The following is a 25,454-nucleotide window of genomic DNA, read 5'->3' as shown; positions in this document are numbered from 1 at the left end:
TTCCCCCGAATATCCAACCTAAACTTACCCTGACGCAACTTGAGGCCATTTCCCCTTGTCCTGTCATTAGTAATTAGAGAGAAGAGACCAGCACCAGCCTCACTCCAGCCTCCTTTTAGGTAGTTGTAGAGGACAATAAGGTTTCCTCTCAGCCTCCTCTTCTCCAGACTAAACAAACCCAGTTCCCTCAGCCGCTCTTCATAGGGCATGTTTTCCAGACCTCTCACAAGCCTTGTTGCCCTTCTCTGCACCCGCTCCAGCACCTCGATGTCCTTCTTGTACTGTGGTGACCAAAACTGGACACAGCACTCGAGGTGAGGTCTCACGAGTGCCGAGTACAGGGCCATGATCACCTCCCTCCTCCTGCTGGTCACACAATTTCTGATACGGGCCAGGATGCCGTTGGCCTTCTTGGCCCCCTGGGCACACTGCTGGCTCATGTTTCGGCAGGCGATGTCACTCTCAGATAAATCTAGTGATTTTTACTGAGGCAGACTTTGAAGAGCACTATTGATTATTTGTGAAGGAGTGGTGTTTTAATCGAATAAATTCATTTAAGCTGTTGTGGCGAGTCCCTGTGATAAAGTGCTTGGTCAGCAGGTTTGTATTCCAGATGGTGATTTAGGGGATGTGGCGGTCTTGGTCAGCCGGCGCAGAAGTTTGGCAGAAGTGGTTCAGCGTCACGTCTAACCTCAGGAGCACTTGGAAAGCGCTGATGTCAAGTTATTTGCATGGCCTGGCTTGAAAATAAACACAGACCAGTTTAGCTAGTCAGCCCTGCGAAAAGAAACGTCGCCTTTCCCTTTTGCAAGGGAGGAGGGAATGCCGGCGGGGTGTTTCCGTGCCGCTAGCGATACCCAGCGAGCGCCGAGCAAAAAGTAGGTTACTCGTGCAGCTGCTCTGGGGGGAGCTACGTGCCTCGCCTGGTTCTTCGTGCTGCTCTCCCGGCATTTCTGGGTAGTTTAACCAAGTCCCTGGTTTTGCAATTTTAAGGCTGTTTTTACCCTCCTGTGAGCACGCTGGCACCGTCTCGTGCGATGAGGTAAGGCCTGGGGGGTGCTTGGAGTGCTCTGAGTCATTCTGGCATGTTTTGATGAGGCTTTTGGATCATGTTTGAAAGAAAAAAAGGAGAAAAAAAAAAAAGAATTCGGTGGGTAGGTAGGTGTGCTGCTAAAGGTAGCTCAGAGGAAGCCTTTTAATTATTTGCACTTTGCGATAGGGACTGTCCTGCAGAATATTTAGATTGCTTACGTGTGTCAGGCGTATAATTAATGTTGCATTGCCAGGCCCTTACCTACCAGCTCCCCAACAGAGGCTGTTCCTGTTCCTCGTGAGCTGGAACACAGCGACTTGGAGTTTGTCAGCGGGCCAAAGTGTATTTAAAAGAAAAAACATTTCCGCCTTGTTTCTGATTTCTTGAATGTTGCGTTTAAAACGAGCTGTTTTAAAACTTGTGATCTTGCAATTAAGGTTTCAAGCCAATTAAGCTTTTTTCTCTCAGACATTTCGCTAATATGAGGTGTGCATGATCTCTTGTCTTTGTTTCCTTTTTTGTGGCAACTTCTTTTTTTAAGGCAGCAACAATATTAACGAGCGTAGACTGTGCCCAAGACCTCTTGTTCCTGAGAGCTTTTTAATAGATTTTTACCTTCTCCTCCCTGCTAAGTCTAATTTTGCTTTTTTCCTGTGGTTCCCCTTCTGTTCTTCCATCTGTTTGACTTAACTGCTTTATTCTCTCCCCGTGCTTCATGCACACTAATCCTTCTACTTTTTACCCTTTGCAGCTTTGTTTGGTTTCCGTGGTTTAGCTCAGCTCTGTTTCAGCATACCTCGCGCTAAGATGTTCCAGGAGGAGCTATGATTTTGTGAAACTGAGACTGTTAAAATCGTTCCTTCTGTCTCTTTTTTTTTTAAATTCTTTTCCCCAAACTTGATTTTTATTACTGCTTGCACATGCCATTTATGGTGCTGGTGGCATTTTTGGAAAAAACGCTGTAATACCTCTGGTTTCTTGCTTCTCCGAAGCGCCACTTCTTGCCATTCTTTCCATTTTTCCCCAGTTTCCAAAAGCTCTAAAGGTAGCTCTCCAAGAAAAATGAGCTGGGAAGCCCTCAATCCTGCAGAATGTATGTGCATAATACATTTCACTCACTGCAAGCCCCACTGCCTCCGTTTCGGGAAGATCCTCACTTGTGTTCTGGGTTCCTTTGCTTCGTCCTGTGTGAAGTCACCTCGGGCCACCTCGTAGAGCTCTTCTTAAGACGAACCACAAGAGGGGAAAGCAGAAATGAGATGTTTTCAAAGGCTAATATGAAAATTAACTGAAGGGGAGGAAAAAAAATAATCTGAATTTTAACATGGTGATTTTACTTGGCTTATCAGCGCTCGGAGGTAGACATTTGATAAAATAGAGACTAGAATCGATTAAGAGGTATGTGGTAATTACATGTATATCTAAGCCTTTTCATTTTGCGAAGCAGGCAAGAAGCTAGAGAGATATTTTCCCTGAGCAAATAATTACTGCAGGGAAAAAATGTTATTTTCTGTTGACGTGGATGGGCTGTCATAAACTGAGCTCAGCTCAGAGGGTCTGGGAATCTTAGAAGATTTCTTTCAAGAGGAACCCATTTCCTGCAACACACTAGGAAAAGGCATCTCTCACACATGAGAGCAGCTGATTGCTTAAAAAAAAAAGAAGTAAAAAAAAAATTGTGTGTGGGAGAACATCTCCTCTATCCCTTATATAGAGCTGTTTTCCAACAGAAAATGGAAAAAAGAAGCCAACAACAAGGCACTTCAGCCAATTCTGTGCACTTTGGGATGTCATTTTGCAAGGAAAAATGTAGTTTTTACTAATGGCATGTCATGCTTTGTGTTTGGGTATTTTGAGGAGAGGGTGCTTTTTTGTGTCTTGGTTTTTTTAAACTTAAATACTGCTATTTGCAATACATCGCTCTGACCCTCATCAAAGCAGTTGTTTAAAAATATTGCTATATGGAATTATTCCAGCTGTTAAGTAAATATACTGTTCCATCTTATTTTAGTCTTTCTTTTCTTATTTAAGAATTGTGAGCTTCATCTCAGTTAAAAGGCTACCAGGGAGAGAAACTAATTTTTAACCTGTGTTTAAAAGTGTGTGTACCTTTCTAACATGTTAGGGGATTATTTGTTATTTACCAAACTGCTCTGGAGAGCCCTTCAATAATAATATTCTTCCGGTGATTTGCTTTGCTTAGGGGTAAAGACCCTGTTATGCCGTGGATATTAACCCCGTGTCAGCAGGAGAAAACTTCATTTTAGGGGAAATGTTTTTTTTTTTATTTATTTGCAAGTTCTGACATCTGGAAATGTAGTTAATCTCATGACTAGAGTGAAGATATAGGAAATAACCTGACACTGTCAGGAGGAGATTTGAATTTTCTTTGCCGTGGCTGATACTTCCACTCCTTGAAATCCATCTGCCAATCTTTTGTTAATTGCAGGAGCCGCTGATGTATGAAGATGAAACCATGAAGAGCAAGCAGAAGAAATAAGGATGCTTTTCCGAAACCGGTTTCTGTTCTTGCTGGCTTTGGCGGCCTTATTAGCCTTTTTGAGCCTCAGTCTACAATTCTGTAAGTGTCCTCTCTTTTTGTTTTCTATATGTAGCGGTCTGGAAAAGTGTTTAAAAGCGTCCGTGCTTACATGGTGTTTTAAATACAGAAAGAATGTTTAATACTTCTGTGTGTTTTGCTATTGGTTTTTCCAAAATAAGGAAATAAACGTAAGAATAAAAAAAAAAGAGTTTTGTGTGCCATATAGGAATCTATCCAATCTGGAGGCTTTTCACATCAGGCTATCTCAGAAAAAAATTCTGAATTTTGTAGTGCAATTAAGCGATTGAATGTGGGTCATGGTAGTGTTGGGCTGACAGTTGGATTAGATCATTTTAGAAGTCTTTTCCAACCTTTATGATTCTATGAATCCTTCCATGAAAGCAGATGAAACCTATTTGAATAAAAACTGCTGCAATCCCTATTTGATATTGCATCAGACCAGAGGGATGGGGAAAACTGCCGTTGAGAGAGGGTCAAGTGTTGGAACTTCTCCTTCGGTGTCCCCTCGCATTGGGAAACTTTAAGCTGTTGGATGGGCTCCTTGCAAGCGGCTGGTTCGTTGAAGAAAAGATAAATTAACGTTGTGTTTCGGGTCAGTTAATCCTGGGTCATCCCAGAGGGCCACCATTGAGCCTGAGCTGGAAGGCGAGGCCAGATGCAGGTTGGTGGGCGCCGACAAACGAGCTTCGTGCCTCGTGACTGCTGGGGAAAGAAACTGGCTCTGTGGTGTTATTATTTTCTGGGCTGAGGCTCGTCTGCACGGCGTAAGGGGATATGTGGCTCCCAGTTGGGTGCCCACCCTCCTGCCGGTACGTGCCAGTGGGTCCCATCGCAGCTCATTTAGCCCGTTCGGCTCTTTCTGGCTCTACCCTTGACGTTCTGGGATGGGTTATGGGTTGAGTATAGGGTGAGGGTCCCAGAGGAACTTGGGTTGTTAACAGAAATGAGCTTTATCTAGAGCTGAGGATGTAGGTGTAGAGGAGAGCGAGTCGTGTTTCGCCCAAAGAGGAAGTTATTTTCCGCTTCATTAGAACGTAACGTTTGTGCGAGAGGAATTCCAGGAGATAAAGGTGTTTGAGGGGTGCTTTAAAAAGCACTTAAGCTCCCGCAAACAACCACCCTGAAACTTAGTGCCAGCACCGAAATAGGTAAAAGAATTTGGGGATAATGGGAACTGCAGTACAGGCTGATGGAAACCAAGGGGTTTATGATATCCAGCTACCCTGATATTTTAACTTCTACCAGCTTCGGCTTGTAGAGAGACTACTTCACACTTGGGCCAAAGACCTTTCCAAAGCAAAGGCAAAAGTCTCTTCTTCTGTCACCAGGTAAAACTCTTATGGAAACCCGCTGGAGACCGGAGAATTTAAAAACCAAACTAGTCTTAAAGCCAAAACCAATTTTTCCCCTCTGACCGCAAAGCAACACGTCGCTGCAAAATCATCCTAGAGTCTCCAAGTGCTCCCTGAGACGTGCGACCCTTGTGGTCTGATTCTCGCTGTCGTACGAAATGACAGTCCTGTAGCCTTGTTTTGTGTGTAAAGCTCTGATCTGAAAGCAATATGCTGCTTTTCTTTTTCGTTAGGCTGTAAAATTTGGTTTCCAAATTTTGATCTTTCCTGAGCCGCCCGGAGAAAAATTTTGCTTATACTGCTTTATAATTTGTGTCAGATCATGGAATGAAAATTTTTCCATTTAGACTCAGGAAAATGCCCTAGTCACTGACTTTTTTTTTAATTTTTTTTTTAAATTTTCTTTGAAGGGAGTTACCTCCTGCAGCATTTGGAGTGGAAATGGGTGTTTTGTGCTGTTGTGAGATTGATTCTCTGTTAGCGGGCAGCACGCGGCTTCATGAAGGAGGGGGGCGCTCATTTGAAAACGTGCTACTGCTTTTCTAGTCGGCGAATATCCAGAATGCCTCTTCCTTTCTGTGCTAAATCCGTCTAGAAAAACGCAACTAATGTTAAATGTGGAATTATATAAATGGCACGTGCATTCCTGGGTTTCTGTAGGTCCTGACTCAAAGGCTCACGAGATCACAGCGTGTCCCGTGCTGGAGCTGTGAGGGTCGAGCAATCACTCAGAGGGGTTTTGCAGCCCAGTCGAGTGGAAATCGATGCCAACTGACTTTAATAGCTGTGAAGGGTGTGCGACTGCTTGATGAGCACCCGTCCCTGCAGCCCCGATGAAGTGGAGGTGACGGGTGCCATAAGCACCGGCAGCCCCAACGTCATCCCTCCTGCTGTGTCAGATGAGGTCCCCAGGGAATTGTTTCCGAGCTGGAAATCATCACAACGAGAGAAATGCTGGGGAAAACAGCCAGTGTAGATAGAGTCCTCAGTACTGGAGGGCTGGGGATGGACAGAAAACTTTGTGTCCTGTTCCAATGTTTGCTCTTGGCACCTTTCTGTTCTGCTGTGAGTTCCCGTCTTGACTGGTCGGCTTCCCTGTGCCGTTTTTTCCTCCCAAGGCTGGCTCTTGACGTGGATACTAACACTGTCTAGTTTCCAGGGTAGACCCTTAAGAAAGTTTCCCCTGGAATCTCTCTTGACAGCAACCAACAGCTCTGAGTGCTAAAAATGGTCTGTCCCACTGACCCCACTCTGGAAGGAGTAACAGTCGTGACGGAGTCGCTGAGGATCCCGTCAGACACTTTTCTCGCTGCTTGAGTCCTCCGTCACGTAGATTTTGGGCAATGGGGCAAAGTTCTCCTCTTTTTGCCCTTGTTCAGGAACAAAAGGCGCAGGGATTGAGTGAGGTCTGTTCTTCGTGTGCTGCTTTCCCTTGCAGGAGTAAGAAAACTTTCCTCAAGAAGTCCCGTTTTCAAGCTACGAGTATTGATTTCCGTAAGTCATGTTTCTGAGCGTGCCAGGGGGCTGGTGGGAGAGTGAGATTTGAGACACATTTAAAAACCTAATAAAATATTCCAAAACCTCGTCGTAGTTTTGCCAAGGTTGTTTACCATTTCTAGTAGGCGCACGGAAGACTTTCTCCTATTAAAAAAGAAGTTTATACTTGATGAAAAGGTGCGAGCCTTAGCGGTTGGTCCTTTTGTAGAACTGTGTGGCCTGGAATTTGAAGCAAAAGCCTGGGAGCCGGGCGCGTTCTCAGAATCAGTTTGGCTGTTAATAAATTGTGCGGTGTGAAACCTGGACCACAGCTGCGACAGAACGAAACCCTCTTCAGTGACAAATGTCTCCAAATTTTGAATGGGCTCTAGTTCTTAACTAGTACAGAAAAATGACGGCGTTAAAAGTTAGAACTCCAAAAATGTCCCACTGCCGGCTGCAAGCACACCGTGATGTCCTGGCGGGTGATTATAACAACGAGAGTTTTTATTTGGGGAACCCACTGGAGATGAGGTGACTGGGTTGACTTCCAAACCAAGCACGACCAGCAGTTTTGGTGGGAATTGTCATTGTTTCCCTCTTGTTTTGTGTTTGGGGCCAGATTGGTGGCAAAGAGTGGAGAAATGTTCTCCGTATCGTTTTAGCACTCCACACGGGGTTTTATCTCCCTCTTTTTCGCTGTTTATGTGAATGGTCGTGGTTCTAAACCAATTTAAAACTTCAGTGCGGGACACAAAAGGAGAAGTGGTTTTGATGGATTTTTCAGTTAGGCTGTTCAAAAATGGGATTATGTTGGTTTTATTTTACAAGGGCCTCAGTGTTTTGCTTTGTCAGAAAAACTGCAGAGTGGAAAAATGACCTGTGCTAGATTGCGGACTGTTTTTGTTTCCGTAAATATTATCTGTAATGCTGTTGGCTAAAGCTGGGCAGTTTTACTTGACAGAAAAGGACTAAAACTGTAGTGGGAAAGCAGCCTTTTCTGCTAGCAACTGAACCCCGTGGCCAGCATAAATTACAGCCTTCCCTTGCAGAATCGCCAAGTCCCCGGCTCTCAGGCAGCTCCTGCAGAAGGAACATATGGTTTGAAGCTTGTTTCCCTCAATATTTTGATAATTTGGGCAGCACCTCAGGCTTGCCTTTCAATAAAAAAAGAATTTTTGTATCTGCCACAGCTTTTCAGGATGTTGGCCACTCCCGTGGCGGGATGCTGGTTCCTGGGTAAAGTGTGAAGAGTGATGGGTTTTCTCTTTTTCTTTTAAATACTTTCTCTGCCTCGATGCGTCTAGTTTGGGTGATGGCATTTCAGCGTGCCTGGAGATGACATTTTGCTTTTCCAGTAATAATTTCCCCCCGCCTTTCCTTGCTGTCATCTTATTTGGTGTGGAAGGTTTTTGGTTTTACAGATGAGTCACAGGAAACCGAAATCAGGATTCTCTGCAAGGAGAAGAGTTTTATATTATTGGCTTGAGTGCTGCAGGCAGCTCTTGGTTTACGAGGATGCCGAGAGCACCACGTGCAAACCCCTCCAGGACCCTGGGTGTGGGCAGAATAGATCCCCTCCAACAGTAAATACTCAAGTTTTGTGTTTTAAAAATTTAATTTCCTCATTGGAATTTAAAAAAAAAAAAAAAGTGGCGGTTTGCTGGTTTGTACAACCAACTGTACTGAAAAAGCTGCGACTTTAGAATTCTTGATGCAAAGAACTTTTTTGTCATGTGTTGGCAGCCTGCAAAATAAAAAAGGAGACCAGATATCCCGAATTTTGCCTTCAAGCTCTTAGGCAGGGCAGATTTGCCACTAATGAGAAATCTCTCTGGGCTTTTTGAACGCACTAATTTAGTCTGAATTCAAGATTAAAGGGAAGAAGCAACCCACAAATGACATATCCCAGGCTGTGCATGTTCTACTTGGGAATGAGGAAGGCTGTCTGGTGGTTTTTTTTGTTAAAGCAGCTTTTTGTGTTGTAACCGGAGATTTAAATAACTACTTTGCGATACTCCAAAGAATAATGTAACCCTTGAAGGGGGAGGAGACATAATAAATAATTGAGTTGCTGCAAACAGAGTTGGAAACCATCGGTTTTATGGATGTGCTACTTCTCCCGTGTGTATCTGTTTCAGATATACTTAATATTCTTCAGGTAATTAGTGCTGGTTCTTCTTAGTCCTCTTAATTCCTTTTGTGATTTATCTTCTGGGCTGTTTTGTTCTTTGATCTGTGCTCTTGCTGGGCTTTTCCTTACTGGAACAACGCAGCGTTTTACTCGACGTGAAGTGTCTCATCGTCAGACCGTGAAAATTTCTGAAGAAGTTATCGCGTGTTCTTGGGCTTGTGTATCTTCTGCAGTTGATCAGGTTTCTTAAGCTGTACTGATTTTGACGGTTTGAATGCCTGCGGGCAGTTTTTTATTGCTTTTTCAGAAAAATCTAAGTAATCTCTGTTCCCGAAATTACTTCCCGTGTAAATTTTCCTGCGAGGAAAGTGGTGCTTGCCCACATGAAGTGCCTTTGTGGTTTATTTGTTTATGAGGCAGGGTCGAAGCAGTTAGTACTGAACAGACCCAGGCTTCTGGGGAGTTGCTGCAGTGAAAGATGAAGTCTGACGACGTGGAAGTAATCTCCCTTTATGATTTTTGTTCGGTGGCTGGATTCAAAGGGCTGGGAAGCCGAGGTACGTGGTGTCATTTCGGGTTTACCCACTGTGCGCGTTAATACTGGGTAAAGAGAACAAATCACACCCTCTAAACTGGTTTATGGCAAGTGTCCTAAAGATACCAATAATTCTATGATCTGGAGAAGGCTCTTCTGAATTCCGGAGGTTAATGATGATGCCTGTCAGGCTCTACCCTATTAAATATGTTGCTTTGGGGTCTGCTGCTGGCAAATCCATGGCAGCTTTCTGCGCCCTCGCGTTGACAAGGACAAGAACACTGAGCTGCCTTGGCCGGCATAAGCGGTGGCATATGGTGTGGAGAGGACTTCCCCGAGCAGGTCAGTCCGAGGACAACAAACAGTTGGGCTTCGACGTGAGCGGAAAGGCGCTAATTTAATACGGTAGCTCCGATAGCGATTTGAATTTGCGAGGCTTTTTTTAATCTGCTGTGTGCCCCAATGAAAGTTGATTTTGATTTCAAAAGCCGTTGCAAATATTTTGGGAGGAGGAGGGGCGATGCCACGCACTTGAAGCTCTAGATGTCTATATACTCCTATCATTTAGTCTTTCAAAGGGAGGCAGGGGAATATTTTATGTGGATGCTTCTCTTCGTATCCGTTCAAGGAGCAAGAGTTGGTGAATTCCTGACAGACGGACCGTGCCTGTTTTCAGGAGCAGAGCCCTTTACTGACTGATTATGAGACAACAGGACAGGGGCAACTGCTGAACGCTGCTGCGTGGTTTTGTATCGCTCTCAGCTGCTGTAGAGGAAAAATGCACCGAAGCCAGAGGATTTGCTGTCCATGTCCCTGAGAAAATCTTTCTTGCCATGTTTTCTTACGCTGTGTTGAGCTGGCCTCTGTGCTCGTGTCCTGTTCGTGTGTGCAATCTGCCAAGCGTCGTTTTTCCAGCCATGGTGTAATCGCTGCTGCACAGCTTCCCACTCCAGTGTTTGTGAGAGCCAAAAAATCTGCAGGACAAAAAAAACCCCTAAAAACAAAGGTCACCACCTGCAGGCAAATTATGGCCGCGGCACTCAGCGTATTGTGTCCTGCGACTCCATGTCCACAGTGACCTTTATTCTGACAATGTGAAGGAAATGGGAAGGGCTGCCAACGCTTTCTGAAAGCAGCGGATAAAAGCTGTTCTGAAAAAATCTGTTCCAGGACAATTTGGCTGGATTAGTTCACTTACCAATTGCTGAATTGTGTAGACAGAAGCAGGGCAGCGCTTCAAAATCTTACTGTAATGCTTGTTAGACGAGTAACAGTGGCTGGATCTACTGTATTTATAAGAATTATGCTTTCAGGCCGTAAAAAAAACAACAACAAACAACTACTTAAGCCTTTTTGGTGCCCTGAGCGCACAGATTTGATACAGTCCAAGTCCTCTGCCAGCCTGATGAGACGTGGCAGCTAAGCAGATACGTCGAGAGGAACAACTTCTTCTCTGGCACCGCGGTGCAGTTTATGTAACGCTCCTCGTTGGTGAATCCCGACGAGCCCGTGATAGGCAAGAGACCAACATAGCAGCGCTGGGGCTTTTTTCTTTTTTCCATCTTGTCACTTGTGTTTATAGAGCTGGAAATGTGTCTGCTTGTCTTGGTGTCTGGTAGGAACCTCCCCTGTCCCCTTCAAACTGACTGGAGAGCCAAGCGGCGAGGTGGGGAGAAGCTGGTAAGGGAAGAGCTGTATTACACCTGTATATTTAATTTAAGGAAAGGAGTGCATCTACTTGATGAAAATACAGATCTTTTCTGTGTTACAAAAATGTAGTTTCAGCATAGTAGTGAAAGAGAATAAAATGTAGAGAGGAATTCTTCACTTTGGGAGGAAAAGTGGAAAACAACTGTCTTCTCGGACTTGCAGTCAGCATTGCCATGTTCTTACTGTCAAGCTGAAAATCCTGAGAGCTGTTTAAGCCTCGCCATATGCCCTTCAGAACTGTAAAATGAGAAATAACTAGGCAGGGGGAAACCCCTAAAAGTTATAAAGCTCTTTTCAGAGCCACATCTGGACTCAATAAATGCGAGCGCCCATTGTATCATTCTGTGTAAATTGGGTTTCAAGAGGCGTAACGCTGCGAGGCCTGCTGGGTTCTGCTTTGGTGCAAAACACATTTTCTTCACGTGCTTCTTTTCCTTGTGTAAGTCGGGTTGGAACCATGTTTTTAAAAAGAAAGAGAGCAGAGCATGCAGCTAGTGCAGCTGGAGATAAGAAACTCCTCCTCAGAAATCCTGGCATGAGTTGTTTAAGGCCGATTGGCTACTCTAATACATTCCATGAGAGTTTTGAAAAGTCTGTTATAGAACTTGAAACGTGGAGTGCTGGCTGTGCTGTGAGTCAAGAGACTCCTTGAAAATTCTCTGAATTACTCAGACCTCTCTTACAGAAGGAAGAGCAGCAGCCCCAACCCGGAAACCGGCCGTACGTCAGAGCTGGACGTGACCGGGCGCGTCCCAGACCGCAGCTCGGCACCAGTGCTGAGTGGCTGCAAATCGGTGGAAGCTGTGAGGAAGGGCTCTTGTAGTCTCTGCTCACCATTTGCTCCCCCTTGACTGCTCAGTGGATACCACGAGGTTGGAAATTCCCGCTGGCTTCTGTAGTGAGGCTGATGAATTTGTGCCTTGGCTCATCCATTTTCACACCCTTGGGTTTGATCCCATTTTTAAGTGCCCAGGAAGGGCCACGCTTACCTCTGCTGTGAGCTAAGTGTGGGCAGATGGTTTGTTAATAGAAAGTTTGTCAGCAGGTTCCTGGAGGCCAAGTGGTTTGATTTTAAAATAAAAATTACCAGAGGCTCTTTGTTTAGTTAAATTGTACGTTTCTAATAAATTAAAAGATTAAAAGAATAGGAGGCAAACTTATGTAGAAGTTTAGTACCTCCGTTTGTATTTTGCATTAATATAAAACCTGAAGCTTCAGTGCTTAGTTCACAAGCTTAGAAAGCCTTTTGGAAGATTTCCACTGTGTTTTTTCTTAGTAGCCCTTAACAGTTTGGCCAGTGTGAGGCAAATTTGTGTGATTGCTCGACGTTCAAACCGAGCACCTTCCCCGTTGCACTACGGCCCCTCATCTTCTCCTCCCGGATGGTTTGTCTTGCTGCACACGTCTTCACCTTTTTCCTCCCCATCTCAGCTGGTTCAAAGCATTCCTGGTTGTTCTTCCCTGCGCTTCGCCTTTTCTAGCTTCCATATTTTTTTCTAGTTTTATTTTTAGAGACGGAGCAACTAAGAAGAGAAATCTGCATTCGTCATAGGAATTTCAGAAGCCGGAGCGTTCTCTGCTGTGTCCTGCCAGGAGCAGAAAGCGGAGGAGGGAGGAAAAAAAAAATGGAAGAGGGAGAAAAAACTTTTTGTGCTGCCTGACATGCGCCTTAGCACAAGGTTACCTACAGTGGAGCGGTTTGGGGTTTTTTTTTTTGCATTTTTGCTGTGTGGCTTCATTTCCACGTGACAGTTTTCAACGGTACGTTTGCGTGGGGCTGAAAGAACCTTCTGTTGTATAAAAGGTGAGGACTTCAGGCCTCTGGTGAGTCAGAAAACTGAGACTGACGTGGCCACTCGTGCTGCTGCTTCTCAGGCTGATTGGAGCTCCAGAACTGGAAAATGGATTTCTTGCCTACCTTTCTGGTTTTAGGTAATTTTTTTTCACGGATAAATCTTTCTTCTTGGTGATATCTTTTTTTTTTCAAGCTGAAACTAGAACTGCAGGAGGGAGCGAAGCTGGTAATGGAGTGATTTTTGCATTTAATCTGGCGTTTCTTCTGCGTGAGCTGCACTTTGTGTTTGGTTTTCTGTCAAATTCCTGCCAGTTTTTTAGCCCTAATTGATATCAGGCGGGCTCCCTGCTTGGGCTTGGGAGTACAAGAGTTGATTTGATCAACTTGACATTCTTCCAGAGGGGATTAGTTGCTACGTAGTAATTGTTACCATCGTTCTACCGAAAGCACTTCTGAATGATTGTCTCCAGTCTAGTATTTGTCTTTTTGCCGTATGTTTTGTGGCATTCAGGGGCTGGAGGGACGTGGAAGTCAGACAGTTAGCTTCTTGTCCTTAAATTGGTCATATTTAGTGTCTGCTGAGAATAAAACCGTACGTCGTCGTAGTTCAGACAACATTGGTTTTGTTCATAAAGGTGTTTCGTAGGCAAAACTGTTAATTTCAGTTTCAAATCTGCGGTTTGGTTTAACTAAAACTTACTGGAGGCATTCTGTTTAATTAAACTTAGTCTCAGAGTTTGACTTCTACTTCCTCCGAATGTTGTCACCTTATAAAAATGCCATGTCTAAATTTGGAGACATTTTTGAAGGAGCGATTCTGCAGCAGCATTTGGTTCCTGGACCGTGTGCCCGGTGCCCCTCTGTCCCACAGGAGAGCGTTTGATATTGGACCTTTCAGTCAGGTCTCGGTTTTGTCCAACACCAGCTTGTGTGTTTAGTTTTCCTTCAGGTTTCAAACAATTTTAACTTGGTGGGACACTGAGCAGAGTTGCATCGAGGTCTCTCTCATTTTATTGTTACTCTAAGGCTTCTACTTTTTTTTTGTCCTAGATACAACTTTTTCAAGACCAGAGTTTCGGAGTAGTTTCTTTGTAGCATCTTTAACTTAAAAAATAAATTTATGAATATTAGGAAGTGTATTTTATTTCACTTTTTGCTTTCAAACTATCTCTGTAATCCTGTGTACATATTCTTTATAATTTCAGTCTTGGCAAAGCTTCCAGTTAGATCACCAAATACATTCCAGATAGGTTTTATTATCTGCCCTGGCCGGGAGAAATGCACATCAAAATCATCCATTTCTTTTCTCTTTATGGTGTTATATTCCTGTCATAGTAAAACATGAGCTTTGAAAGACCCAGCAGGGTACAAATCCTGTTCCAAAACTCCCTTAATCAAAGATTTAAGGCTGACTATCTCCACCTGGACAAACTTCTGCTGGGGGCAAGCGCACGTTGCTGTGAACTACCAGAGCAAGTCGTGTACCACAGTGCCAAGCTATAAAACATCCTGTGAAAGCTACAGGACAAAATTCTGCTCCTATAATGATTTACAGCTGAAAGAGTTTGGGAAAAAGATTAATTTCAAGTCCATATCAGGGACTCTTTTCTCTTTATTTTTTTAAGTTTTTCTTCTTTCCTTTTTTCTTCTTTTCTTTCCCCATTTTTTTTATTTATTCTTTTTTTTAATTTTTTTCCCCTTTCTTCCTCCAAGCTGTGTCAGCCCAACACTAGTTGTAGGTTTGCTGGTTAGATGGGGACCAGAAAACCCACTTGGGGGGGATGGAGGTGGGGTTGCTGCTGCAGGGGAGAACTTTCTGTGGTGAGATCCTTGGGTACAGAGAGACAGTCAGCGCTTCCGAGAGCTTTCAGTAACTGCTCTGTGTGGTGTTAGGGCTACCAAAACTGAGGAACATGTGGAGCTTTCGGTGCCGTAAGGGAGCTGGAGAGGATGAGCCATGCAAAGAGGGACTCAGCGGCTAAGGAGGAGGAGAAATGAAACCACCAAGGGAGCGTGAAGCCCAAGAAGTAAGAAGGGAGGGAGAAAGGAGACAAAGTAAGTGTGTGAGGCACTAACAATGTCCAGGGAATGGCAGAAGGTGAGAGAAGAGTTGAGAGAGAACTTGAGACTTCAGCTGGTCCTTTTTTCCCCTCACCTTCTGAAGTGATTGCTTTTTTTGTGTGGGTGCATTTCATGGAAATTCCCAGTAAGCTGCCTAGGCTGGTGTCCACATCGTACTTTTTTTTTTTTTTCTTTTCCTCTCTCATCCATAGTTCAGCAGAAGACCCAGGTGTCTGCACAGGCACTTTGGCTGATTTTAATACTATTCCCCCCCACCCCCAAATATGTGTTACCTCGAGTGTGCCAGAAATAGATACTACTTGCTAGGACAGCGCTTATTCAGGTGACTGAAGTCCTTTGACCTTCGTAATGATACTCTGTGTCAAACCTGCAAGCACTTTGAATTGCTTTGGTCAAATTGGTGGATGGTTTGTGTCAGCCTTAAATTCTGAGGAGCTTCAGCGTGCTTCTACCTGTCAGAAGACTTGGGGGTGATATTTCTGTTAATTTACCCGCTCTGCGTCAGCGTTAACTGCATTTCTTTGTATTTAAGTTTTGGCTTGTTTGCTTTTTTTTTAATTCTGCTAGTCTCAGCTACGTGTCAGCAGATAAATTTTGCCTGCGTTTTCTTTAGTTATGTCAAATATTTAAGGCCAGCAAGGTAGCCCTGCAAGGATGGGGATTTCCGAGGAAAATGATGGATAATCCAGCCCCTTCAGTCTTGGCGACTTTGTATTCCCAAGGGTTTGCAGTACCGTCGTCATAACTGTGCCGTGCCTTCTGCTGATGTCCTTCAGTGTCTGGTTTTTAACTTAAAAAGATGAGGGGCAGCTGGGCCTGTTGCAGCCCTTTTCGTGCTCTTAGAGAGTCCTGAGAGACCGACAGAAAAAGCAGCTTCAAGAAGAGCACGAAAGGTGGAGTTGTTCTATGTCCAGATGTATTTTTGCAGCTTCAGCTAAGCATTGACTTTGCTCAGGAGCTCTCTGGGCTTCGCTTCTTAGCTATGGATGTCAGGAAAAATTCACAGTCAAGATCTGGAGTGGCATCCTTTGATGGAAACCACAGTCTCTGTGCGTCACTACATGAAAAAAGTCATAGGTCTGTATGTCCTTAAACCCTTCTAAATGCACATAATGTATGTTTTGTGTCTTTCAGTGCATTTAATCCCAGTCAACCCCGTCAGGGAAGATGGGTTGAACCCAAAGAGCCGAAAGAGGATAATGCCTGATTTGCTGACCGAGCCTCCTGCGATAGATCCCGTTTATGAAGCTCAGGTGTACTGCAACATTCCCACCATCGCCGAACGCAGCATGGAAGGTGAGATATTTCGTATTTGAATTGTAATTCTTACTGAAAGTGAGCTGCTTTGCAAAGAGTTGACCTGGAACTCTGGGGAAATAAAAAAACAAACCCCAAAGCAATTGATTTTGGAACTCTGAACCTTTAGCTGTAGTGAGCTAGCAGGCACGTTTGCATTCTTAACCCTACAGCAGCTGCAGCAGTGAGTGAGTCTGAATTAATTCCATCGTTAGCATATCCCACTAATGCCTATCAAATAAATTACAAACCAGCGTATCGCAAAGCTCCAAATGAGACGTGCTGCAAAATCTGTTGTTCTATAGTAGGGGTCTGGAAGAGGGGTGACCTTATCGTATTGCCAGAGTTCAGTGCTTGAATAGTGCCTTGTGTGGCTGTTGGACTTGAGGCGCGCTGTGGAGAATCTGCTACGAGCCAGAGTCTCGTACAAATTGTCTCTCAATTTGATGTGAAATATTTCTTGTTATCATTTCTAATGGAGGTTTTCTTTCACTGCAATACCAACACTAATGAGCTAATTATACCTGCTTTTTTTCTCTCTTAAAGAAAACACACACAGGGGAAAAATTTACGTGATATTTACTTAACTTTTTACTTTTGTTGTTCATTTGTTTTTCCCCTCCGTTCCTTCACTTTAGGTCACGCGCCTCATTATTTTAAGCTAGTGTCAGTTCAAGTGTTGATTCGCCACGGGGACAGGTACCCACTGTATGCCATTCCCAAGACAAAGAGACCTGACATTGACTGTCTGCTGCTGCCTAGCAGGTACAGTTCTTGGCTTTTATCATTCTTAGTTGCTTTCTTGATGATTATTTTATTCCTCTTCAGGAAACAATTTTTCCAGCTTGAAGTACGTTGTGACTTCTGATCTTTGTGTAGTGTCGTGGATTAGAAAAAAATCCCTGTGTCAGTGGGGTACAACAGTTTATTTGCAACAGGAACCATTGTCTGTTACCAGTTAAAACCAGAAGAAATTCTTGGCATTTCTTTAAAATGCAAAGGCTATTTAATTGAATGTTTAGGTCTCCATTCCTCCTTGATAAGCTTCAACACATTTCCAAGCTGTAAGCGCAGGGTTTGAGAATGTCTCTTCCATTTCAGGCGAGTGCTCTTCCTTTTGTGTGAGTACAAAAAGATCTGTTTGTCGCTACAGTAGGAAAATTGAGATTTGTGGTTTCTTTTATTATTTTCTTTTACTTTCCAGACACGTAGGTTATCGGAGTTGCCTTAAATGAATGATTTGTGTCAAAGTTCAGGAAAAGAAATGGGTATTGTACCTTTAAGTATTAAAATCAGAAATTAAACAGAAAGTGCAATGTTTGCTACTTGAAAACTGCCCTTTCCCAGAAGATCTCCCTGCGGGAGAAGGTGGGTTATGGCCCATCTTTAGGTTTGTGATTAGCTCGTCTACAGCAGCTCCATTTAAAATCAAAACAAACCAACATTCCTATCTGATCCTCTGTCGGTTTCTGGCTCCAAACTCAAACACAGCACTAATATTATCCTGTAGGAATGTTGTGAAAATATGCTGAAGTGAGGTGAAAGAATACCTGAAACTAATGATTAAGTATCGCCTCATCTCAGAGTTGTACAAGTTTGAAGAAGGAGGTTGCCAACTCGATGCGTACGGTGCGGGGCATAAAGGCTGGCAGAAGAGAATCAGCAAATTGGGTCTTTCCCTGAAGAAAACTGAAATAACTTGCTTCTCTGCTTATATATCTGGCTGCATAAAAGAAATTGCCCTTGTTATTAGATGCCCTGAAATTTGGAAGGCTCACAACTCTGTCTTCAGTGGTACTCAGTGTTGTAATGCTCTTCTGACAGGAGTAATTACATAGTAACAGGTATTGCTGAATCAAGCTACTGATCTGGTGCTTGGAGTAACCCTACGGAAGTTTGAAACCATCCCTTTTAGCCCACTTGTTCATAGGAAACAGATTTAGGCACTCCTAAGTATCTTCCTATGCTTTGTATGAAGATCTAAACAGAGGAAAATTTTAATTTTTTTTTCCTGTCTAAACAGAAGATGATGACAGTATCCCTCACATAAAACCTTATATCTGCAATCTATACAAGTTTACATGCAAAAATGTATGTATACATAAAAAATGTCTGTATGTACATGTATTTATGCATTTTTAAGAGCAAAATGGGAAGAAAAACAGACACGAGGAACCTGCTTCTTCCAGCTGACGTGGCGTTGGAATTCAGAAGATTCAAACAGCTTCTAATTCCACTGAGTTTAGAGTGTGTCTGTGTACTTAACATCTGTCTTAGCTGCTCGGTACAAGTACTTGTGCCCTGACATTGCAGGCAGGAGACCAAACTCCAGATACCTCTGCCATCAAGCTGAGCGGAAAATTAATTTCTCTCACAAGATGGAAAAGGAATCGTTTGCTAATAGCTATGGTAACATTTTTAACAACCTGCCTTTAAGGGCTGAGATTATTTTCAGCATGAAAAGCAGTCCGGCTTCCTCGCAGAATTCTTCAAGGCTCTGATCTTCTGATCTTGCTCTGGATCTGTCACGGTGGAAGGTATCTGAGAGAACGTTGTCGTTAAGATGTGAACTGCAAGTGGTGAGCAGCTGTGCTTGTCAGGTGTTGCAGCGCCACAGGAGACCATAGTTTTGTGCTTTGTAGCCGTTGCCACTGCAGTATCAGGCAAGAAACACAAACCCGGAGGCGCTGGGATGAGGAGAACTGCAGGAAGGGGAAGGGAGAGGTGCACGACGCTGCCCAGGGAATGACCGGGTCAGGCTGCGAAGAGGACGCGACCAGAAGCTGTGAAGCAGGAGAGGATCGCTGTACAGCTGGTACATTCAGCCCTTCACAGCCACTAAAAACCACAGAATCACAGAATCACAGAATGTCAGGGGTTGGAAGGGACCTCTGAAGATCATCTAGTCCAACCTTCATCCCAGCACACCCAACCACTACACCACAGCCTCAAGTGCTAGATCTGCTTTTTTTTTAAACACCTCCAGGGTTGGTGACTCCACCACCTCCCTGGGCAGCCTGTTCCAGTGCCTCACCACTCGTTCAGGAAAGAACTTCCTCCGAATATCCAACCTAAACTTACCCTGACGCAACTTGAGGCCATTTCCCCTTGTCCTGTCCAAAAAGACCTTGTCTCCTCCTACAAGTTCTTGTAGAATCTCCTGGCCGAAAAGGGCCGCCCGAAGCTGAAGGGAGCTGCCTCTGTACCTTTCAGTCCCGATGCGCTGGAGCTGACGTTTCTGAGCAGAGCTGCAATCGTTCCGATTTCTGCCATGGCTTGGGGTGAAACGTTTGGTATTTGAATGTCAGGAAGCTCTTCGCCAAGTCTGGCTGTCAGGTGGGGGGATCCTTTGTGATGGAGATGTGGTGCTGGATGTAAACATATTTATGTAGAGATTATTACACGAGACATCACTGCTGCCTTGGAACCCAAGCGCTCTCGATGCCGTGTCATTAAGTTGCGGCGTCCGATGGAAAGTCTGACTTGTTTAAGCTTCCTGGACTCGGGTTTGAGATCAGCGCGCTGCTCATATTCAGCCTGTTCTTTATTTGACTTGGCATTCGGCCGATGGAATTCATTAATTAAGCAGATTATGCTGCGGCCCCGTGGACTTCTAATGGGGATGCAAAATAGCCTTGAGGTCACGCTTTGGTTTTGTGAATTATGGATTGCGACACGTGAGTGTGGAATGAATATAAGCAAATGGATTAAACGCTTTGGAGATTTCTTCCATCTAAAATTTCAGTTCATATTATCATTATTTTCATTGTTCTGGATGCAAATTTCAGAAGGGAACTGAATAATACGTGCTTTTTCCCTCGAGAAAAATCAACTGAATGATGGTATGAAAATCCTCTCATCATAGTGCTTGCTTATGGTGGGAGGAATAAACTAATCTCCCCTTCTTTCTCCCTTTGTACCTTACATTTATAGTGTCTAAAAATAATTCGCTGCGTTTCCTCATCGATTTTGTATGCGAATTAAGGGAGAAGAGTTTGTTTTGGGAGATGCTGAACAGATTTCAGACGAGGGCTGTAATTTGGGAGTGTGCTGGGTTAATTAGCGTGTGCTTTAAGGCGTTCTGAGAGGTGTCGATGTTATTTACAAGAAGCTTAGTGACAAAGGCGAGAATTGTAGGTTCAATATGCGCGTATCTTCCAACCGCCAGAAAAAAACGAGAGAGAAAAGTGTGGGAGAGGCACCGTGAGCAGAAGGAGGAGTGGATTTGACTTGTCTAAGCACCGTCCAGACCAGAATTGGGTGAAGAAAGGTCTTCTGAGGCCTCCTCTGACTTCTTAACAGACTCAGAAAAGCAGTGAAGTAGGCTGGATCCCTATAGAGTTTGGTGTAAAAATGTAAAATAAATAAGCCCCGACAGTAGTAACGCTGTCTTAAGGATCCCTTTTGCAGAGCACAACAATCTATTGTTGTTTGTAGTGCTTCTTGCCATTAATTTGCCTTCTAAAAACAAAACAATTCTAGATCTTTGAGCTACTGCTTCTTCTTTGCCTACTTGAACTTCACAGAAAACATTATTTTCGCTTGAATTTACTTTTTAAGTAAAGCAGTCACAGAGTGACACGCTAAGGCTTCTTCAGCTCCTTCCGAGAAGCTTGGTTCTCTTATTTTTCGATTTTGGTTTGTTTTTTTTTTTTCAAATGCTGCATTTGCTAACAAAAGTGACATCTGCACAGGTAAACGCCCTTTGGGAAGATCACACAAAAATGATATATCAGTATCTCATTCGTATCAGTGATTTGCAGCTTAGGTCTAAAGGAGGAAGAAAGCTCTGCTCTAGATCTGGTTTCTATTTATGTTTGAATTCTTCCGTAAAAACAGCTCCTGGTCACGAGGACCGCGAGGGAAGGAAAAGTTCCACAAGTAGATGGTATCAATGGATAACAACATTTTTCCTGCAACAAGTAGCCCTAAGAAGCAAGGATGACTTTGTTTTTGCTCTGTGAATTAAGTCTAGCAACGCTCTTCATGCTGCGATTTCATCGTATTTATTATTTCTTTCTTTAATGTTGTTGTTATTGGTTTATTTTTACAGCAAAGCAATTAGCTCAAAGATCTAACCTCTTACTAAAAGAGGCTTCCATGCCCTCAGACAGCTTGAGCACCACTTTATCCAGGGCCAGAAAGCCCACAGCACTTCCTGAGTACCCTTGAACTCTTGGATTCTGTCAGGCTGGGATGCAAAAACATCCTGTAACCGAGTTTGTAAATAACGAAAAGGCCAGCCGAATCCGTCCACGGAAAAGAAACCCCCTCAATTCTGTTACAGGTGACGTGGGTTGTATTTGACAAAGATAAAATTGTTGAAAGGCAAAGCGACAGGTGTACAAACTGGGAAATAGGGAAGAAGGTGGCTGTTGCTACTGATGTAGGGTGAAAAGCCTGACAAAATGCAAGATATTTATGGGATGGACGCGTTTCCCCAGTGTGGCAGCTGACTCTCATACTGCCCAGCAAGTAGAAGGGCGTCTCTTTAGCCCATTTTGATTTTTCCGGTGACTTTTATGGAAATACAATTTTAGGGCCGTTTCAGTCTTTTCAGCTGAGTGATTTTCTCTGCTTGCAGCTCAGACGGTTCCGGCAGCCTGAGCCAGGTTGCCTGGATACTCCATCTCCTGCGGCATCTGTAAATCGGCCGATTCAACAGGAGGATTCATTTGCTAAATCAGAAGAGAAATCTCGAGGAGGGATTGCTCGTTAGCTCGCAGCCCGTGTGGGGCTGGAAATTGTTGAGACAAATCAGGCTTTGTTTGCTCAGTTGTGCAGAGTTAATCAGGAGATATTGCCGGTATGTTAAAAATTCGGGGACATACCCACTCATGATAGAAATATATTGTAGCCTGAGATGCTGGTCCCATTCAGGCAGAATGTTTGATTTTTAGCTTTTTTTTTTTCCTTTCCTTGGAATGTATTTGGCAGGTTTATATTCAGAAACATGCTTAACAGTCTTATTTCATACCTCACTTCTGCAAGCGTGTGCTCACTTTAATGTCATCCAAAGTAACTTGCATCCACATATGAAAAGCTATTTTAATACAATAGAATATAATTTTATCAGCCATCCTACATTTCATTATTTTATTTGAGACACTGGTTCATCTTGCCGCTTGTTTTTTAGGTAAATCTTCATGCAAAGCACTAATAAATACTTTTCTTCTTTCCGTTATTCCTTCCCGCGAGCGAGTGCTGACAGTTGTGTCGGTAGAGGTTTGACTTTTAGAATTCAGGGGTTTGTAAGCAGAGCAGCAAAAAGAGCAGAGTGAATAACGCCGTTCTTTTAATTTTATTGCACGTGTATTTGCAGACCTTGCTAATTAATAATTAAATAAATGGCATTTCAGGAAAATTATGATGGGCAGTTTATTCACATTCAGAGTTTTTTCAAGTGCAAAGTTTAGAATATGGGTAGTTCAGCCTGCTACCTCTGTAATGAGCTTAAAAAGCTATTTGCTAATGGGTTGAATTTAATTTTCTCAGCTTAACTCTTCCATTTTCAGCTTGGGCTGTGAGAACGGTGACCTGTGCAGAAAGTTCCGTTTGAAATCCACAGCTGGAGCTGGATTAAGCTCAGTACAACAGGAAGCCTCCGCTGCTTTAGGAAGAGATGAAGCCTTCTTGTTACGTACCTCTGCTTCTCAAATACTAACTTCATTCGCGGTGTTAAAATGAAAAAGCCGTGGATTTAGAACATCAGAAATGGGCTGGTTTGCCTTTCAATTTGAAGTAGAAATGCAAATAACACCACCTTTTGGTGGTTTTCTCTCCTTTTACTTTTTGTCTCGTTTTGCTTTTTTCCTTCCTGGCAGTTGTACCATAATTTATCCTAAGATTTTTCTCCCAATTATTTTTTTTTTTTCTGAAGGTAAACGAAATATGAGAAAAGTTAATTTTTATAAAATGATATGACCTTTCTGCTGGCAGAGGCACTGATTCTGAGGAGACCTCTTGAAAGAACCTGCAGGAGGTGCTTTCTCATTTCAGACGTGCTCTTAAATGATCAGCAGGTCCGAGTAAACTACGATTCCACTTACTCATAGTTTCGTGGTGTTGCTGCTCCCTCTTGTGGTTTCTGCAATTCTGGAAGGTTTTTGGTTTTTGTTTTTTTATTTTTGGGCCTGTGGCTTTCATATCACAACAGTTTATCATTCCAGCAAAGGACCAATACGAACAATAAACACAAAGCTCAGACTTCTGCACAAGTTCTGACCAATTTTATCTTCTTTTCTATATATTTGGTGAGCAACATAAATAAATTACCACATTCAGGCTGAAAGACCTATTAAAAGAGACTTATCCAGGGCAGAGCTGGGTTGCCAGTTCCTGATTTAATTCTGCGCCAAAGCAAAGAGGCAGAACTGGGACATGGGTTGAAGGGTGATGTTTAACAAAGAAACCCCTGCTTACGTTACATATTTCTATCGTAGATTTTTTTTTATTTAAGGGGGCCACTGGATACAACTGCCTGGATCTCACTCAGTTTGAGGCTACATGTGCTGTCTGATCCGAAGCCTGAAGGAATTAGAAATTAAGGCTGAGGTTGCAGTCGGCATTGCACATGGCAAAGTTTGGAATTCCTTCCAGATCATCTACTTGAAGGACTGGTTATTTGAACCCTGTTAGAGTGTTAGGGCCTTTGGCTGTGGGGTTAAAGTGCAGTGGTACTTCAGAAAATGGAGAGAGTATTTTTATTTTTTTTGGTAAGGATTTGTTTATTTACTTATGTTATTTACAAGAGGATTAGTGGTCGTTTTCACCAAAAATATTTCCAAATTACTTACCTCGAGGGATCGTCATTTAACATGGCAAGAAATGGATTTTTCTGTAGTTCTTTGATAGTTAGTGAGTAGTTCTATTTCTTTTGCATTCTTGCAAAAAGTCCTGAGTAAGAGCAGATGTTGTCTCGGTGGGAAGAAACCTCACGCCATGACATTTCTGAGCCGACAGACTTCGAATGCTTGACTCCCTTGAGCTGCTTCCCCTCTGCGCTTTCGGAAAGGTTTCACTTTTTTGCTTTCCCTCTCTAGGAAACCTTCTCATCCTCAACTTGAAGCTTTCATCAAACACATGTCCAAAGGATCTGCAGCCCACATGGACGGGTCGCTGAGCAGCCTGCCCCGTTACCCCAGTCACTCCCTCTGCGAGATGGGAGAGCTTACACAGACAGGTGCGTTTCCACAGCTACTTTCGCCTTTATTCTGCATGAAATTTTTCTTTATATTGGAACAAACACTTCCTTCCAGGAAGCCTGGGTTGTGTTGGGATGTGTAACAAGTATTAGACTCTCTACCGTGAAAGCGGGAACTGATTCTGTTACAGGTCAGTCACACTTGGCATCTCTTTTAACTTCATTTGTAGCAAGTCAGGGCACCTTTCCGTGTCACCCTTGTAAAAAAAAACCCAAACGTTGCGTGGTCCCTCCTGAGGAGGATCTGGTACTCTGGTTTGAAGTTCAGAATGCCCCTGGAGCTGAAGAATGTGTAGTTGCTGATTTTTATTCGTGATGGCCCCTGCAAGGGATTCAGAGGTGACAGACATGTTGGATGCTTGTATCGTGGAAACAGAAAAACTGTGTATGTTGGTGCTTTTTGAACTTCTCACTCCCCTCCAAGCTTTGTTACGAAGTTCCAAGAGCAGCGTGTTCCCTGTGTATTTCTTTACACCTCTTTTCACCACAGGAAAGGGAAGCTTATTTTCTTGTCCTGTCTCTCAGTTCTGCTGACCTAGTTATTGGGAGAAAAGGTGGAAATATCAGCAATTAAATTCCAAATTAACTTTTTTTTTTTAAAAAAAAAAGGAATATTTGAGACTTCATCAATACAACCACTGAGAGAAAGGCTGCTGAACTCTGTTAGTGAACATGTATAGTTTATCAGTACCAAAGGGTAAGGCTCCTAGAATCTGAGAGCTACGGAAGAATAGCAGGTATCTCATAGGTCGTGCAGTTTTCCTCGTAGTCAAGCATTTGAAGTTCATAACCTTTCAACTAATTGTTCATTTCCCGATAAGACCTGGGTAATACAGCAAGCTGTATTTTTTTTTCCCCTACCAAAACTAAGGAGATTCTAATTGTGTATTGTAATTTCTTTTTTTAAAAAAAAAAATAATAAAAAAAAAATAATAAAAAAAATCTCTTTCAGGAGTTGTGCAACACTTGCGAAACGGCCAGCTGCTGCGCGAAATTTATATCAACAAGCACAAACTGCTCCCGAGCGACTGGACGGCCAAGCAGCTCTACTTGGAGACGACGGGGAAAAGTCGAACCCTGCAGAGCGCGTTGGCGCTGCTCTACACTTTTCTGCCGGATTTTGAGTGGAAGAAGATCAACCTGAGGCATCAGTGGAGCACCATTTTTTGCTCTGGGAGCTGCGACTGCCCGATGCGAAACCACTACCTGGAAGAGGAGCAGCGAAGGCAGTACAGCTTGCGGGTGAAAAACGGCGACCTGGAGAAAATATATGTG

The 25,454-nt window shown here is 43.4% G+C and overlaps 1 protein-coding gene across 1 annotated transcript in view; it reads left to right on the top strand.

Annotated features, from left to right (window-relative positions):
* The first annotated feature begins 3,485 nt into the window (after positions 1-3,485).
* The window catches only part of PXYLP1 (2-phosphoxylose phosphatase 1), a 22,569-nt gene continuing 600 nt past the window's right edge, over positions 3,486-25,454 (top strand). The window contains exons 1-5 of the mRNA XM_009873705.1: positions 3,486-3,614; positions 15,815-15,976; positions 16,615-16,741; positions 24,019-24,158; positions 25,132-25,454. The exon at positions 25,132-25,454 is cut by the window's right edge and continues 600 nt beyond it. Of these exons, the coding sequence (XP_009872007.1) occupies positions 3,536-3,614; positions 15,815-15,976; positions 16,615-16,741; positions 24,019-24,158; positions 25,132-25,454 (831 nt within the window). The 5' untranslated portion in view covers positions 3,486-3,535. The remainder of the gene's footprint in view (positions 3,615-15,814; positions 15,977-16,614; positions 16,742-24,018; positions 24,159-25,131) is intronic.

This window comes from Apaloderma vittatum, unplaced genomic scaffold (genome assembly GCF_000703405.1).
Source record: "Apaloderma vittatum isolate BGI_N311 unplaced genomic scaffold, ASM70340v1 scaffold327, whole genome shotgun sequence".
Classification (NCBI taxonomy): domain Eukaryota; kingdom Metazoa; phylum Chordata; class Aves; order Trogoniformes; family Trogonidae; genus Apaloderma; species Apaloderma vittatum.
The sequence above is the reverse complement of the archived record's forward strand: the minus strand, read 5'-3'. Positions and strand labels throughout refer to the sequence as shown.